Source organism: Thalia democratica, chromosome 3 (assembly GCF_965202585.1).
Source record: "Thalia democratica chromosome 3, ktThaDemo2.hap1.1, whole genome shotgun sequence".
In the NCBI taxonomy this organism is placed as follows: Eukaryota; Metazoa; Chordata; class Thaliacea; order Salpida; family Salpidae; genus Thalia; species Thalia democratica.
Window position 1 is genome coordinate 51,299,419 of NC_139167.1, and position 17,094 is coordinate 51,316,512.

At 26.5% G+C, this 17,094-nt stretch overlaps 1 protein-coding gene across 1 annotated transcript; it reads right to left on the reverse strand.

The window, feature by feature from the left end:
* Window positions 1-978: 978 nt before the first annotated feature.
* On the reverse strand, window positions 979-7,065 carry LOC145832685 (dolichyl-diphosphooligosaccharide--protein glycosyltransferase subunit 1-like). Its single transcript, XM_082939989.1, has 11 exons — window positions 6,839-7,065; window positions 5,675-5,817; window positions 4,796-5,006; window positions 4,288-4,535; window positions 3,811-3,965; window positions 3,522-3,621; window positions 3,181-3,322; window positions 2,692-2,859; window positions 2,437-2,505; window positions 2,172-2,294; window positions 979-1,390 (listed from the first exon to the last, which is right to left on the reverse strand). The coding sequence occupies exons 1-11, from the start codon at window positions 7,055-7,057 to the stop codon at window positions 1,214-1,216; spliced, it is 1,755 nt and encodes a 584-aa protein (XP_082796115.1). The 5' UTR covers window positions 7,058-7,065; the 3' UTR covers window positions 979-1,213.
* Window positions 7,066-17,094: the final 10,029 nt, after the last annotated feature.

Here is a 17,094-nt window from a genome sequence, read left to right on the forward strand (position 1 = left end):
AAACATCGTTGAAACCGGAAGTTTAAAAAACAAATTTTTACTGAACTAAATATTTAACAATAAAGTGAATATTCGCTATAAGTAATTTTGAAACTGATAATCTTTTGTGCGAAGAATTTTTACAGGTAAGTAATTGTTTTGACCTATTTGTAGTACTTATAAATTAGATTAAAAGACTGTATTTCGTTTATTCTAGGTGAAGTAAAGTTCTACTACAACATAATTACAGAATTGTTTATCCTGGACTTGATGAAACCTTCTTGTTTGAATACCCCTATCGGATGTTAAGCAGTAATTACCCATTATCAGTGGCTTTACAAAGTAAGAACTATTTATAAAGAAAAAAATCTATATAGGCTTTAAAATGCTTGAAGAGTTTTATAATCTTTTTGTGATTTTCAGAATATTTATCACAATAAGCTATAATAATTGATCAAAAAATTCGGAGTAAACGAAAAGTAGCTGTACAACTTTAATTTTCTATCATCACCAAATTTGGTTAATAAAACTAAGTATAAATATTTTTTAAATTATAACAAAACTAAAAAAGATACATTTCAATTCTTGCTAGGAATATAAGTCTGATGGCCATCTTAAAAAAACTAACTACAACCACTGTGCTTTGTAAGTTCTAGTACTAAAAAAATAGTTATCTCTACCAAAAAACAACTGTTAAGTATTTAATGATAAGGTAAAGAACAAAGTAAATCGTGGCTTCTACGGACTATTTTTCAGTTATGAAAATCTTTTTAACTATTTAAGTAACCCTGTCTATTTTTTTTTACGTTTAGTAATCACAAATTATAACTTAATGAGAAAAAAAAAGTTTTATTTTTCCTTTTATTTGCTAAAAAATAACTTAATGGAGATAAATAAGAAATTATTAAATAAAATGTTATATTTTGACCAGAATTTAGTTGTTTAATGTTTATCAAAAAATTCGTTATATTAATCTAGCTTGTATAAATATGAAAAAGATAAATGTTTTGCAAGTTTATTAATATAACAAAAACAACAAAGCTTTGTGTTTAAATAAATTAAAACAAATTAAGTATAACAAGAGTACAGATATGAGAAACAATAATTAAGAGTACTAACAAGTTTTTTTAAATAACACAAAAAGCTTCGCGAGAAAACAAATCTAGGAAAACTTTTCTATGAGCAAAAAGAGAGTATTACTGCTTCGAATGTACAAATATGTGCCATGAAACAACTACAGGTTGTCGGTGAAATTTTCAATGTTCGCCACCAGAGTGCTCAACTGCAGCTTCTTCTCCTGCTCCTGGTAGCTGCTCCTGCTCAACTTGTCGGCGATCAACTTTTCCGCCAGGTTCTGCGCCTGCACCAGTTTGTCCTTCAACTCGGCGTCCATCTTGTTGAGCTGGTTGACCTGTTTGTTGCGAAACATTAGTTTCCGAGTTATTAAAAGTTATTTTGTTGCGGTGTGTTTTAAAAGATAGTTTCAGCTTAATACTATGGAGTACTTATACTTGTTATAATATTATTTTTTGAAACACAACGAAAAAATATATAAAAGTGTAAAGAATTTGTTTCAATACAATTTTTTTAAATAATACTAATTTTTATACACAACTTTTCAAAAACAAGTTAACATTAGCAAAACGGTTATGAATTTTAGTGATGAGTAAAGAAAAGATGTAGTTGATTATTGTTTCAAATATTGAAACACATTGATGACTTATTAAATATTTTGTGCTTTCTAAAACTGACAAATTAAACAGTTTTTTTACTTAAAAGGAACTATAAGAAAAAAAAAACAACTATTATGAACTCTTTTATTCTTCTAAAAAATCTCGAAAACAAACCGCAACTATTGTATCTCTATAAAGTAAGCTGGTATTGACGTCTCCGCTTTTCTTAACATTATTCACCCTAAGGCTGTCTCCGATCTGAATTTACACTTGTGAGTTCACTAATAGAAATAAAATAATTGAAAAGAACAACTGATCTCGATATCAGACTTATAAAACTGATTCTTGTGTAGAAATTTCTGAAACTCTTGCCATTAAAAAATATTAAAACAGCTCATTATGAAGACTTCTTCAAAAACTGGCAATTCACAGAACTTAATCTACTTTCTAACTTTGCTAAATAACTAAGCTAAAAAAGCTGCTCATCTATGCAATACAAATAACACTTATAGAACCAACATTTTCAACGGCGTCTCCTTCCTTGATTTCTTGCACGATGGCGGCAATGGCATTGCATGCTTCCTTGTGATCTTTGTCGACTTGTTTGCGGGCTGCGCTCAATTTTCCTGCATCCTTGCTGGCCTGCGTATAGCATGTTGGCTTTAATGTTCACAGTGTGAAAAAGCTTAAAATTAACCTTAAGTTATGATCAAGCCAAGTACAACTACTTTCATGAGGTAAAACGTAAGAAAAAACAGAATTTGAGTATGTATATCGAAAATACCTTGTAAGCGGCGATGGCAGCCTGGTATGATTTGTAGCAAGCGTCGCGTTTCAATTGCTGACCTCTCACCTGTGAGTTCAATACAAGTTATAAAACGAATGTAACTCTAGTATTTTAGTTGACAAAACTAAAAAAAAAAAGATTTATTTAGCTGTTTATTCTAATTCTTGTTTTATTATTATCACCTGTGAGTTTAGGGGAATAAATTAATTGCATGAAACTTATTCTAGCAATTTAAATCAAAAATAAACTAACGTTTTCCATGACGCTCTGCACTTTGAGCTTAGCCTCAAGAACTGAATCGTGGGCGATGGTGAAGTCCAACCTGACTGCGATGATGACGGTGAGGAAGAGCAGGAAGAGGACTGTCACCACTAGGAGGGGCTCTTGCAGCAACAACATCTTGTTGAATGTGTAGGTGACCTGCGAAAATTTACTAGGAATAGTTAAATAGAAGATAACTTGCACAACTTTATAAATAACCAAAGAGGTGCGTGCAGCAGTATTGCTTTGAAAAACTTTTTATTTGTTGTATTCATGCAAATAAAAAGAACAATATTTTTACTTTCATTCAAAATTTAAGTCGAAACACTTACCCTTAACCCACAGTACGCAAAGATATATCAAACAGTACTTTTAATTGAACTATTTTTAACTAAACAAAAGTTAAAAATTATTTTAATCAAAAGACAAAAATAAAATTTGAGAAGCACTACTTCAACTAATAGTTTAACAGAAACTAACAACGATGTCTTCAATGTGCTGATCGACGAGGTTGGCTCCGGAGATTGTGATGACGGGTCTTCCGGCGGTGTCCAGGTAGGTGAAGTGGAGGCTGTCGGCTTCCCTGGAGAGTCCTTCGAACGGAAGCTCCACGTTGATGTTTCTGTTTTGCACGTTTATGTTAACTGCCGAATATGATTGTGGCAAATTAAACGTGTATTTTATTAAGTTTTCCACCACGAAACAAAATCAAGGTAAATGATTAGAAAATGACCTCTGTTTTATTTAATGCTAGCTAATTTAGTATTAATAATTTTTTTAATAGTATCTAAGACAATGAAAATGTTTGCAAAGAAACTTACTTGCAACCTTCAGGCAAAATGATTTTAAGAGTCATATCTTCTACCAGCTGGTTGTCCATGATGTGATCTACCACTCTCATCTTAAGTGCAAAGTTCTCTCCTGTTTAAATATTATTAAGTTTTTCAAACTAACATTAAGACTCTAGTTATATAGTTTATTCAACCATTTATAGAGGTTGATTATTTTTTTATTAAGTGTATTTATTTTTATAACAATTAAAATAAAACACTTAGGATTCTAAGATTAAAATATTAGTTACGCGTATAAAAACAAAACAAAGTTGTTCACCGCTGTTGAAGAGGTAGTTGAAGCTTGGGACGTTGTATCCGACATTGTAGTGAGTTTTCCAGCCTCCGAAAAGCGGGAATCTTGGTCTGACCTCCAACTCGACTGATTCTTCTTGCTCCAACAAGTTCGATGTGGAAATGTTACCAATTTCGTCCCTATATAAATTAAAAATGAGTGTTTAAAAGTATCAAAAATTAAACTTTCTTTTTTATTTCAAAGAGAAGTTTAAAGCAAAGTAATCTGTTACATAGGTTTTATCCATGCTCAAAGTGCAAACTTATTTCATGATTTTTTGTTTAGATAAAACGTTTAAAAGTTTTTTTGTACCCGAAGATCTGCCTAGCAGCTGAAATTAGTTGTAACAAATAAACGTAACTGAACACCGGTATTTTTTTATCAAAACTCTTTAAACATTAAAAAAAAATTAAAAAAGCCTACCCCTATAAAACTACTTTCAGTTTCAAAATTGTAACACACCTGTAGTAGACATCGACCGCGGAGGCGGGCAAGTTGGTCTTGAACGACTTGACGGACGACAAACCGCTGTTCTGCTGCCTCTGGTAGTCATACCTGCTGAAGCTGCCCTTCAACTTGGCCCCGTTGTGGCTTACGTGGATGTCCTCCCACACAGCAATGTTCCCCCAATGAGAAACTTCGACGTTTCTTTCCAGCTGGCTGACTACCAGGAACGGCTCGTTGTTTTCGAAATGAATTTTCATCGCGGCCTATTTAATTGTAAAATAAAACTTAAGTTGTTGAGTTACATCTACACATTAATGTTTATCAAAATTTAAAGTCTCTGGACTTTCAAACATGATTTTTCATAACAATATTCAAAAAAACTTTTACCATTTGAATTATCAATAGTTATAAGTTTTAAAGTTTATTTAAGAAATTTAAACTATTAAAAACATTTGGCTTATCTGCACAACAAACTCTCACAATTTTAATAATCATGTGCTTCAAACATAAAGCAAAAACTTACACTTGAAGAAGGAGCAACATTTTCAAGATCGTCAGATCCCTCATACTTGATGGTGGTGTCGGATTTTTCAGCGTTGTGGGTCTTGGTGTAGCTCTCGACGGTGGCGGATGGAAGTTCAACGGTCGTTGATTGGTCAGTTGTTTTGTATGGCGAGTAGAAGAGAACATTGCCTTCGTACACTGCAAGCTGGTTCTGGGACTGAGTGATTTTCCTGTTTAAATGATGGTTAATTTGAAATAAATCATTTTATCAGGGTTGCCACTGTTTTTTGAGAATTTCTTTTCAGTTTTTCTGTATTTCTTCCAGGTTTTTAAAAGTACATGTTTTTGAGTCTATTTTTAATGTAAAGTTAAGTTTAAGATTAAAAACTGTTTTAAGTAGTAATACAACATTGAAAAGATAATGTAAAGCTACTATAAATGTGTTTTTTAATAAATATGATGACAATTCTTTTATCTATATGATAGATTTTTTGTGTCACATAAAATTTTACTATTTAACTTGTAAAAATTATTTAACATTCCAGATTTTTTTCTTCAAAATTTCTCAAATTGCAGGTTTTCTGGCAACCCTGTTTTATTTGAATAAGAATTACAGTTTAGAAATCAGTTCAGGGTGAAACTCAGTAATTGTCTAAATTTTTCAACATTTTATTAAATGATGGTTGGTAATAACTATATAAAAGCTACTTTATGTGATTTTTTAGAAACTTTAAAAACAGATATTTACATAGCTTCTAAAAACTTAAACAGTATAAAGCATTCATACAGAATTGTATGAATATAGCAGACAGTTTAAAATAGAGTGGGTTGATAAGTAAAAATAAAACTAATTTAGTTTCAAGAATAATACTATACAGAAACAGTCATTAAAACATACTCAGGAAAGACAGTGAGAGCATTTCCATAAACTTCTTCGGCAGTGTATGAAGCTTCACCACCAGCAGACAGAGTTTTAGGCAAGAGGACGGTGTAGCTGTCACCATCTTTTTTCGCTGACAGCTTCACATCATTATCACTTCCCTTTAATAAACAAAAAAAAAAATAAGAGTAATACAGATTTGTGAACTTAACTATTGATTCAGATAAAAGCACATCTTATTTAACAAAAAATTAAAAAAACATTTTAGCTAAAGTTCGAAACCGACTAAACATTTTTGTACAATAATAACTTTTTATGTTATCTTTTTAATATTTCTATTTATAATATTTTAACGATGTTATTGTGATTTTTTTGTCTTAATTTTATACTACTTATTTATAAAAAAAGTATTAAAAAACATCAAAATTTTAGATTACCATATTATTTTTGTTTGTTAGTTTTTTTGATATAGATTAAAATTTAAATTAGTTTTGATTGTTTTTTTATATTGTATTTAAATAATTTTGAATTGAAACTGTTTTGTTCTTTCATTTATGTTTTTCTTTCTGACAACAGATTGAATATACTAACAAAAAAAAAAGAAGCTAGACCGAAATTTTATTTTTTTTGATAAATTTTTTTGTAGAAATGAAGTATATAAAACATTGTTAGAATTTATAATAATTAACTTGTACAAGAAAATGGTGTTTTTAAAACATTTGTAAAATAAAATAAGCTTTTACTAATATTTATGTTTATGTTATTTATTAAAAGTCTTAATAAATTAAGCTTATTTAAAAATAATATTAACTTACAAAGTTAGTTTATTTAGCTATTGATAATGTCTATAAAGTTGATACTTTGTAAAGTTAATAACCATATAACAAGTTGTTATAATTCTACATTGTAAGTTTTAAATGGTATATAAGTAGAAAAAAAAAATTTTTTGCACCATAATTAAACACATAACAATTATAAATGCTAAAACAAAAAAAAAAACAGCTACTTTTCTGAAAGGTACAAAAAAAAGCCTCTAAAAGGTAGTTCTGCACACTTTGGAAAACCCTTCTATAGACTAAATACTAAAAAAACACTTGAACAGTGAACAAACTTGGGCTGATGTTATTACAAATAAATTAACAGGATTCAAGTAAAGTGATATGTAATACAAAACATATTTACCTGTGTAAATGAGATGTAGTTGAGTTCAGAAGCATGTTTTGGGTCAACCTGGAATGTGAATCTTGATACAGATTTATCTCCAGTATTTTTCAAAGTAACTTTAGTGACTACAGAAACTAGATGACTTCTAAGATCAATAGTTCTCTGCACTTCGTCATTGACCAGAGTTGCTCCAGCAACTGCCAAAAAGGCTGCCAATAAACACAAAAACAACCTCATAATACTATATAACCTGAATAATTAAAACTTTTTTAGTATGAAACACAATTATTTTTACTAAGAAAAATTTATTGTATAACAAAATTTATTTTATTAAAAAGAGAACAGTAATCAAAAAAAGTATCATTATTTAAATATGCTAGAACGAACTTTGATTTTTTTTAAGAAAAAAAATTACAATTTATATCTTACCAAGGCCAATTTAGAAAATGTAATTCTTTAATTTAAAACAATATACATAGTTTATATATTAAGGCTATACAAGGGAGCAAAAGAAAATAATAGAAAAAAGTTTTCTGTTTCTAGTTTGCAGTCCATTGTGTAATCATTATATAACATAAAAACAACAAGTTTTGGAGAATGAGTAAAGGTTGGTTAAAAATTTTCACAATAATATTTAACTTATGGGCATAGGGGGGAGTAAACACCCTTTTTTGGTTTTTGATCTTATTTCATATAGTTTTTACTAAGCTACAAGATGCTTTTTACAGATTTAAAAAATTCAAAATATTTTTTGAGATATAGCCGGTCAAAGTCAGAGGCAACAATAGGATCCTTATGGGAGGCGCAAACTAAAACGGCAAATAACTAGAAATCACTAAAAATCTATCTCCTCCTAAGTTTTTTGAGATAACTACCTCAAATTTTCAGGAAATGTTCCTTGCAGTATTTAAAAAATTCTGTCGGAAGGAATTTCAAAATAATTATTTAAAAAAAAATTTATAACAAAAAAAAACAAAAAAAAAACTGTTTTTTTGTTTATTTTCTATAAAATTTTTTTATTTTTTATTTTTTTTTAAATTCCTTCCAAAAGAATTTTCTAAATATATCAAGGAACACTTCCTGAAAGTTTGAGGTAGTTATCTCAAAAAACTTAGGAGGAGATAGATTTTTAGTGAAATAGCCTATTTTTGCTGTTTTAGTTTGCGCCTCCCATAAGGAACCTATTGTCAGCTCCGACTTTGACCGGCTATATCTCATAAGTTGTTTTGAATTTTTTAAATCTGTAAAAAGCATCTTGTAGCTTAGTAAAAACTATATAAAATAAGATCAAAAACCAAAAAAGGGTGTTTACCCCCCCCCCCTATGCCCTTATAGTATAATTTTTGTTCTATAACTATTTGGTTTTACACAACATAAATATATACCTTTTGGCCTATTTTAGCTAAAAAAATTCAACTCAATCTATTCAAACAAAAGGGAGATAAAAATTAATTTGTAACTAATATAATAAAATAAAAACAATTAATAAAAACATTTTATTTAAAAAAAAACATTTTTGTTGACACTAAGCTGGCAAATCATGTTTAACAAAGTCTTGGAATGTAAAAAAAAACAGAGTTTTTATTTTATAAACATTTAAAAGTTTACTTTCTTTATATGTATTTATACCCTTATACATAATCCACTTATACCAAAAATTGTAATAAAATATTTTTTTAAACAATTGATTTTTATGTACTATTTTCTCAACAGGATAAAGCTGTTCAAAATAGTATTAAGTAAAATATAAATAGTTTTTGACCTCTATCAAAGTATTTAGGTATAAATAAGAAATACAAGTATTTGGTGAAGGGCATAGAGGGTTGAGTCTTTTAGGTTCAAAATGTTGACTTTGGGTGGCTGTCACTTACGAGCGTCACTTTAACCCTTAACCTCGGTTGGTTTTTTTTTTATTAATTGATTTTTTTGTATTTTTAATCTTTTTTTTTTTAATTTTTTTTTACTATTGTGCAAAAATACCCTTTGAGCAAAATTGACCCTTAGTGCAAAAGTGACACTTGTGCAAAAATGTCCCCTTGTGCAAAAGTGACGCTCAAGCAAAAGTGTCCTCTTGTGCAAAAGTGAAGCTCTTGAAAAAGTGACCCATTTCCTTTGACTTCATTGCAAAGATTTTTAACTGAACCAACATTTTCTTTTTAAAATCAAATTTTTTATAATTTATTTTTATTTTATTGAATTTAAACTAAGCTACATGTTGCTTTTTACAGATTTTTAAAACTCAAAATAAATTTTGAGATATAGCAATTGTTAAATATATAGATATTGTTGAAGTCGGAGACTACAATAGGTTCCTTATGAAAGGGGCAAACTAAAACAGCAGATAACTAGAAATCCCTAAAAAATTATCTTTTCCTATGTTTTTTGAGATAACTACCTCAAACTTTTAGGAATTGTTCCTTGCAGTATTTAGAAAATTATGTTTTGAACACAACTTAAAAAAATTAAAATTTCATGACAAAAAAACAAAATGTTTTGCTTATTTTTCTTATAATTTTTTTATTTTTAATTTTTTTTAAATTCTATCCAACAGGATTTTCTAAATATTACAAGGAACATTTCCTGAAAGTTGAATTTATCTCAAAAAATGTACAAGATAGATTTCTAGTGAAATAGTCTTTTTTTGCCGTTTTAGTTATCCTTCCATAAGGAACTTATGTTTGCCTCCGACTTTGACCAGCTATATCTAAAAAAATTATTTGAATTTTGTAATTCTGTATTAAAATGAAACCTAAACAACTAAATCTCAAAACTATCCTGAGTTTTTTATAAAAAACCAAACTGGCCAGAGTATTTTTAATTTCAAACTTACTTAAGTTATCTTATGATTTTCAAAAATTTAAAAACAACCTGAGTTATCTTGATGAGTGGCAACCCTACATAGAGTATAAACTACAAATCAATTTTTATATTAAGTCTTGCAATTAATCATTTTTGTATAGGTTTCTGGAAAAAATTAATCTCATCATCAGTTTTCTAAAAAAATCAAAAATTAGCAATAATCAATGTGTTTTTTTTTTTTTTGAGCTAAGACCTCAAGTTTTCAAGAAACATTCCTTCAATGTTTATAAAGTATAAATAGTTGGAATTTTAAAAGTAATAAAAAATTAAACTTTAGATAGAAAAATTAAAAAAGAGGGTGTTTTTTTTTATATGTAGTTTTTATAAATCAAAAAAAATCTTTTGGCTGAATCATTAAATGCTAGGAAATGACTAACTGTAAAAATTTGAAAACTCATGGTTAAAAATGAAGAAGATTGTCTTATCTTAAAATGCAGGGTTGCTACTAGTTTTTTAATACTTTTTATAAATTTTCTTCAATGTTTTTTAAAGTAGAAGTTTTAAGGCCACTTTTTATTAGAAGTTTAATAGGTAAAACTATGTATTTGCTAATACAAAATTGGTGAAAAGATACTTTTAAATTAGTTTTGTAATAAATATTTCTAAGATAATAAACAATCTTTTTGAATATCATATAAATTTTATATCAACAAAATATTTCACAATTTTACATATGATAGTTGTTAAAAAATCCAAGTTTTTTTATGTTTGTTTTTTTTTAAACCCGGTTTTTTCGATTATAAAATTCCAAGTGTATAAAAACTCTGATAGCTTAGAAAAATCTCTACAAATCAGATCAACTTGAAAAATAAGGTGGAACCCTCTTTGTCTTTAAAGTAGCTTTGCATATTGTATAATAGTTGAACTGTAGCTCATTTTACTACATACCAATATTACATATATGTGTTTATAACTATATTTTTTATTGTTTCAGATTTTTCATTTTTAATAAAGTATTTAAACACAAGGAGTTTTTCTTCATATTTACTTTTTAGCTAGGTATTTTCATTTAGATAAACAATTTTTTTAAGTTCTTATTTTTAGGGTTTACTTAAGCTTGTGTTGTCATTTTATCTATAAAAGTTTTTGCAAAGTATGACATTGTTATTGTGATATTTTAACTCTTTCTTTAAATTTGGCACTAATATTGCTGTTTTATTGGTTTAAGAGTAGGTAAATACATCCAAATTTTATTGTGGTGATATTAAAACTATATCTACTAAATTATCACTTAAATTTAAACTAAGATTATTTCAATTTATCTAAAAGAATTTAACTGTGAAAAGGACTGAAATTATTAGTTTTTGTCTTAGTCTCATTTTATTTTTTATTGCTTTAATTTTGAATCAAATTCAGGATTAATATAAATATACTATTTAAATGTAAAGACAGTAAATATTTTAAGTAAAAATAGTCAACCTGTCACTATAGTAATTTTGTTTTCAAAAAACATCAATATGATAAATGACATGATTTGCTTATATTAAATATTATAACATAAAAAAATTAAGTATTATAATAAAAACAAACTAAAATAATGCTGAAAGTGTGCTGTAACTTGTTTGTAACACCTTACTTTTGAATATTGAGATCATAATTTTAATAAGTTTTTGTAAATCACTTATCATTAGTGTATAAAGAAAGTAAAAAAAGAAAAGATTGATAGAAAATTGAAAAAATTTAAATAGTTTAAAATTTAGAGCATTTTAATTAAGTTTATTTTTTTTATAAATAAGAATTTACACAAACAAAAAGTAAAAATTTGGTGAAAATTATAAGAAAGCTTTAAAATTAGGTATATAAAAGATTAAAATAGATAAGACAGAAATAAAAAAAAGTTACTTCTTTATTTAAAGTTTTATTTGATATTAATTTTATCAATAATTGTTTGTTTCAGGTGAAAAACATCAGTCTCACTCTTTCTTCTTCAAAACAAAATTTTGAAACTTATTTTTGAAGAGATGTAATTGTAGATGAAACATAAAATCTTAAGAAATAAATAATATATACTCATTTGAAAGAGTTAAAGGCTGAAATAAGCTTAATATGTAGAAGACTAAATTACATTACTTGCTTCAGGCTTCACCATGGGCATTTTAGTTGCTCTGTTGTCATTTTAAAATAAATGATACGTTGTAATTATTCACTCTAGGGAGTTTTTTTGTAAGTAGGTCCTTCGTTTCATACAAAATTGTTGTTATTTTGAGGTGGTATTTTTAAACAAATCATAAATTACAAAGAAAGTAAAATTTAACTAAAATTGATCAAAAAACAAATCGTAAAAAAAACCTGACTTTAGCTATATTTGTTGGAATTAATTTTAAAATAAAAATAAAACTATAAAATGTTCTTATATTCTTTTAAAACAAACACACTTTTCAAAATAGGTCACTAATAAGTTAAAAAATAATTAAGTAAGCTGTTAATTATACTGTTAATGAGTAAGATAAAGATTTTATCAAACAACGTGACCAAAAGTAACCTTAAAACTGAAAAAAAAGCTTGCTAAAAAAAGGTAATTTTATAAACAGTATAAAAAAGTTAGCTATGTCCTGCCTAGACAAGACTTAAAATGGTATCCGTGGTGTGCGACTAAATATGAGAAAGGTTTTTTTGTGCACCAGGTCCTAGGACCAAATATTTTGAGGGTATTCTAACTTTAACATTGCAGTTTTTTTATTTCGAAATCATCACGCTTGAAAATATTTAGTTGTTTATAAAAAAATAACTAAATACAAATTAAATATTTTATTTACTACCAGGTTTCTGTGGCAAAAAAAATTACAACCTTTTCAAGTATGATAAAATAGGATTAAATATTCTACTTCAGACAAATAACTATATAAAAAAGGAACTAAAAATTATCAAAAGTTATAAAAACTAGGCATAATAGTTTTATACCAGAAAAAAAGTCGCCTTATAATGATAAAAAATAAATATATAAGACTTTTTTATTAATAACTATTGAAGTTTTATCAACAACAATTTTAGAACTTAAATAAAGAAGCAGCTATTTTTTATTAGACAATTATGATTTTTTATTTTAATGAAGAAAATTAAAAAAATTATTAATCATCATACTTTAAAAAAATGAAATGTGAATTATAAGTAAACAAATTAGCGTCATAAGATGTTATGTAGTATATATTATGGGGGACACGTTCAAAATCCACCCGCAATCAAAATCCACCCGCGATCAAAATCCACCCGATCAAAATCCACCCGATCAAAATCCACCCGATCAAAATCCACCCGAGTCAAAATCCACCCGATCAAAATCCACCCGGGTCAAAATCCACCCGATAAAAATCTACCCGGTTCAAAATCCACCCGATCAAAATCCACCCGGGTCAAAATCCACCCGATCAAAATCCATCCGAGTCAAAATCCACCCGAGTCAAAATCCACCCGTTCAAAATCAACCCGGTTCAAAATCCACCCGATCAAAATCAACCCGGTTCAAAATCCACCCGATTAAAATCAACCCGATCAAAATCAACCCGAGTCAAAATCCACCCGAGTCAAAATCCACCCGTTCAAAATCAACCCGAGTCAAAATCCACCCGATAAAAATCAACCCGGTTCAAAATCCACCCGATTAAAATCAACCCGATCAAAATCAACCCGATCAAAATCCACCCGATCAAATTCCACCCGGTTCAAAATCCACCCGATCAAAATCAACCCGAGTTCATTTTTTTTCGAAATAAGAATTAATTTCTAATAGAATTTTGTAATATGAATAAAGTTATATGTTTAAACAACTATTTGTATAAAAAAGAGTAAGTATTTATAAAGAAAGAAATTTTAATTTATTTAATAAAAAAAAAAAAAATAAGTTAAACAATATAATTAAACAACATTAAAAAAAAATTCATAGTAGCTTTACAAGTATTTAAAATGTTTATAATTTATTGATGTTAGTAGTGTTGGTGTTACTTTTAAAAAAAGAAGTTAAAAAAAAATAAAAAAAGAATTACGCTCAGTTTCAATCCATTTAAACTTCCTTCTAATTTAATTTCCCAAAGTCAATCATAATTAAATAAAAATATTTACTAAGGATAACTCATAGTAAATTAAAATATCAAAACTATAGAAGTTTATAAATTAGAAGAATCTTTAATAACATTTATTAAGCTAAAGAAAATTACAAAAATCAAATACCAAATAATGTAAATTTATGGAAAATGTTAATTAAATGTTACAAAAAGAAAATTAAAATATTAATCTAAAATTATTGAGCTTTTTTTTTTGATGTAAAAAGTTTTGTGTTTTGTGCTTTACTTAAATTTCAAAATAGTATTATATACAATATTTTATTATATAAAAAATTTCAACTAACAGTGTTTATAAAAAATAAAATATAGATAAAGAATAATATAAAATTGCTACGTGGTAATAAAATAAAAATCCTTTGTTAAATTTGGAAAAACTATCACCTATTAATTATATTTTAAACATTATTGTTTTCGACGTGGAAAAGACGTTAAAAGATATTTTTGGTGTGCGACTCGATAACTTTAAGGTATGTTCGTGCAAGAGGACTTAGGACCAAGTATTTTGAGCGCTTTTATTTGTCGTTTAGTAAACAATTTATTGACGTTTCTTTTATTAGTAATTTTTAAAAACAGAACATAAATTTTAATATAAAAATACGAAAACTAATTTACTAAAAATATAAATGAGGAATATGTAAGAAATCAATAACTGTTTTAAAACAATTTTATTGTTTTCTATCTAATTTTTGTTACAAATATTTTTTAGTTATTTTTTTTTAATTTATACAATAATTTTAGCTGCTATTATCGTTTTTTCAAAGTGTTTAAGTTAATTGAATTTTATTTTATTAAATGTTTTTTTTATAAACCATCTATTTTTGAAAAAACTAAAAATTGTTTCGTCTAAAGTAACTAAAGTTATAAGTTATTTTTAATTAGATAACAACTTAATTTGCTAGTTTTTAACTAATAGTACAAATTAAAAAGCTAAACATTTTTCTATGAATTCTAAAGTCCTTTACATAAAACAAATATCGACTCTACAGTTCATTGAGTTTGCTCAAATAGCTTGTAAATTGCAACTAAAAAAGTTAGTAGTTAGACTTGAGCTAGGGAAATTATATACTCTAGAATTGTAGTAGTAAACAAATAAGTTGAGTTTTTTAGAAATGACACTATATTTATAACAAATATTACGAAAAAAAAACTTATAACATTTTTAATTTATTATCAAAATGTTCTATTTTTACATAGGTTCATTAAAAAAAGTATGTATTTCAGACAAGAGAGTTTAAATTCAAGTATAAGTTATTTTTATGAATTTTTGTACCAGACTGTATCAACTTAAACAATCGTATTATTAATTTTATTAATAGGTTAAGGCCAGTTTTGAAAGTGATTAATTGAGTGGTTTTATAAAATTTAATCTCTTTTGGTTAACGTTTAAATTTTAAATTTAAAATTGTCTAATCTAAAACTTTTAATTTACATGCGATAAATTTTCTTGAATTAATTTCCGACAATTTAAGTTAAAAGCTATAACTGCATGTTTTTAATTAATTAGTTGTAAACGTTTTATGTTTTTTTATAAATATAAAGTTGCATAGAAATTGTAATTAAGTAAGATAAATTATTATTTACTGTTCAATATTATATTGTTAATTGATATTTTTTTAATTCATAGAAATGGAAATGTTATTATTCACCACTATTTTTTTTAAATATAATCTTCATATAAAAAAAGTCCATTTGTTAAAACTTAAGAAATTTTAAGTAATTTAATTAAAAATGAAACAATATTAAAATTAAACAAAATTTTATATTGGTTATAACGAATTTAAACGGTAAAGACAACTATTGGTATAACAAATTGTTTAGTAGACAAATTAACTTTAAAAGCGTGAAAATTTTGTCTAACAAATAAAACCGAAAATTAATAAATATTTATTTTAAAGTTAATATTGAAAAATCTTTAAATGGCAATACAGTAAAGGTAACTATCTAAAGTAAATTAGTGACCTTTTCTTAACAAAGAGAACTTTTATAGATAAATATCTTGTTAAGACCTTTCACATAAAAAAATTATATTAAAAAAAACACAAACTAAATGAATTTTAAACGTTTGCCTTTTACTTTTTTGTAATTAAAAGTAACGAAGATGCAGTTGGATATAATCAGAGTCGGCAGACAATTGTTTATCTCGGGCCAAATTTCATGTTTCAATTTTTTCCGCGAGCCGTTGTTTTATTCAATTTTTGTTTTTAATCTGTGTTAGTCACGTTTATCTACTTAAAGGGATCAGGCCTGGCATATTTAAAATGTATATTTTTTTCTAAAGTCGAAAACTTTTTTTTTTTAAAACTTGTGTCATATTATTATTTCTATCATTATTTAGAAGGTGTAGATTATTAAAAACAGGTGTAGATCATTATGTACACTTTTTATAATCAATTTCTATTATTTTATTTGTATTTTCTTTTTAGTAGTTAAAAAAAATCTTTTTTTATTTAATGCACAGCATATCACGTATTTAAAATTTTAGTGATTTTGTTAAACTAGTTAAAATATAAACAAATATTAATACTTTCATTATAAACAGTGTAAGTTTTTCTTTTAAAACCTTTAAATACCTTAATAATCTATCTAAAGTTTTTCGGGTTGCAACTTTTTGAAACAAAAAAAGTACAACAGTTACTTCAACCCAGTCACCGTGTTTTTAAAAGTTAAAAACATGTAAAATTGCCAATTAAAAAAACTTTGCAATATTATATAAGTAATTTATCCAAGTACGTAAGCTTTTGTTGTTTAAAAGGAAAAGTAAAGTCTAAACTTTAAAGAAAAACTTCTAGATTTACTATCTGTCTTTTTTCACATCTAAGGCTTAAGCATAATAAATGATTTTTAAATGATATTCAGAAACTTAAAAACAAACTATTATAATTTCTTTTTCTTTTTTGAAAATTTCAATTTAAATTTTGTTTTGTTTAGTTGACCAAATTTACATGCTCGAGGGCCACATATTTACACTTCGAGGGCCGCAGTTTGCTGACCCCTAAATTAAATGGATTAATTTGTAGTATAAATGGTAGCTTTCACTTGAATACTCAGTTTTTATAAAAATTATATCGTGTGACGTATTTGTTTAAAAATTACTTAAAAGTTCTAAATTATTAAATTTTATACCTAGAAACAGTAAATTATAATTGATTGTCGTGTAATTGTGATTGAGATAATACAAGATTATTTTTTCTGGCACATCCTTTAGTTTTCTAAAAGTTTTAACATAGTCATATTTGTATAGTAAAACTTTAATTTATTTATCCTGACGTTGTTAAACTTTTATTAGCTCTTATAGTTATACTTATATCAAAAACAACAGTACCTTTAAAAGCTGCTTGCCGGCTGTAGCTATTCAAA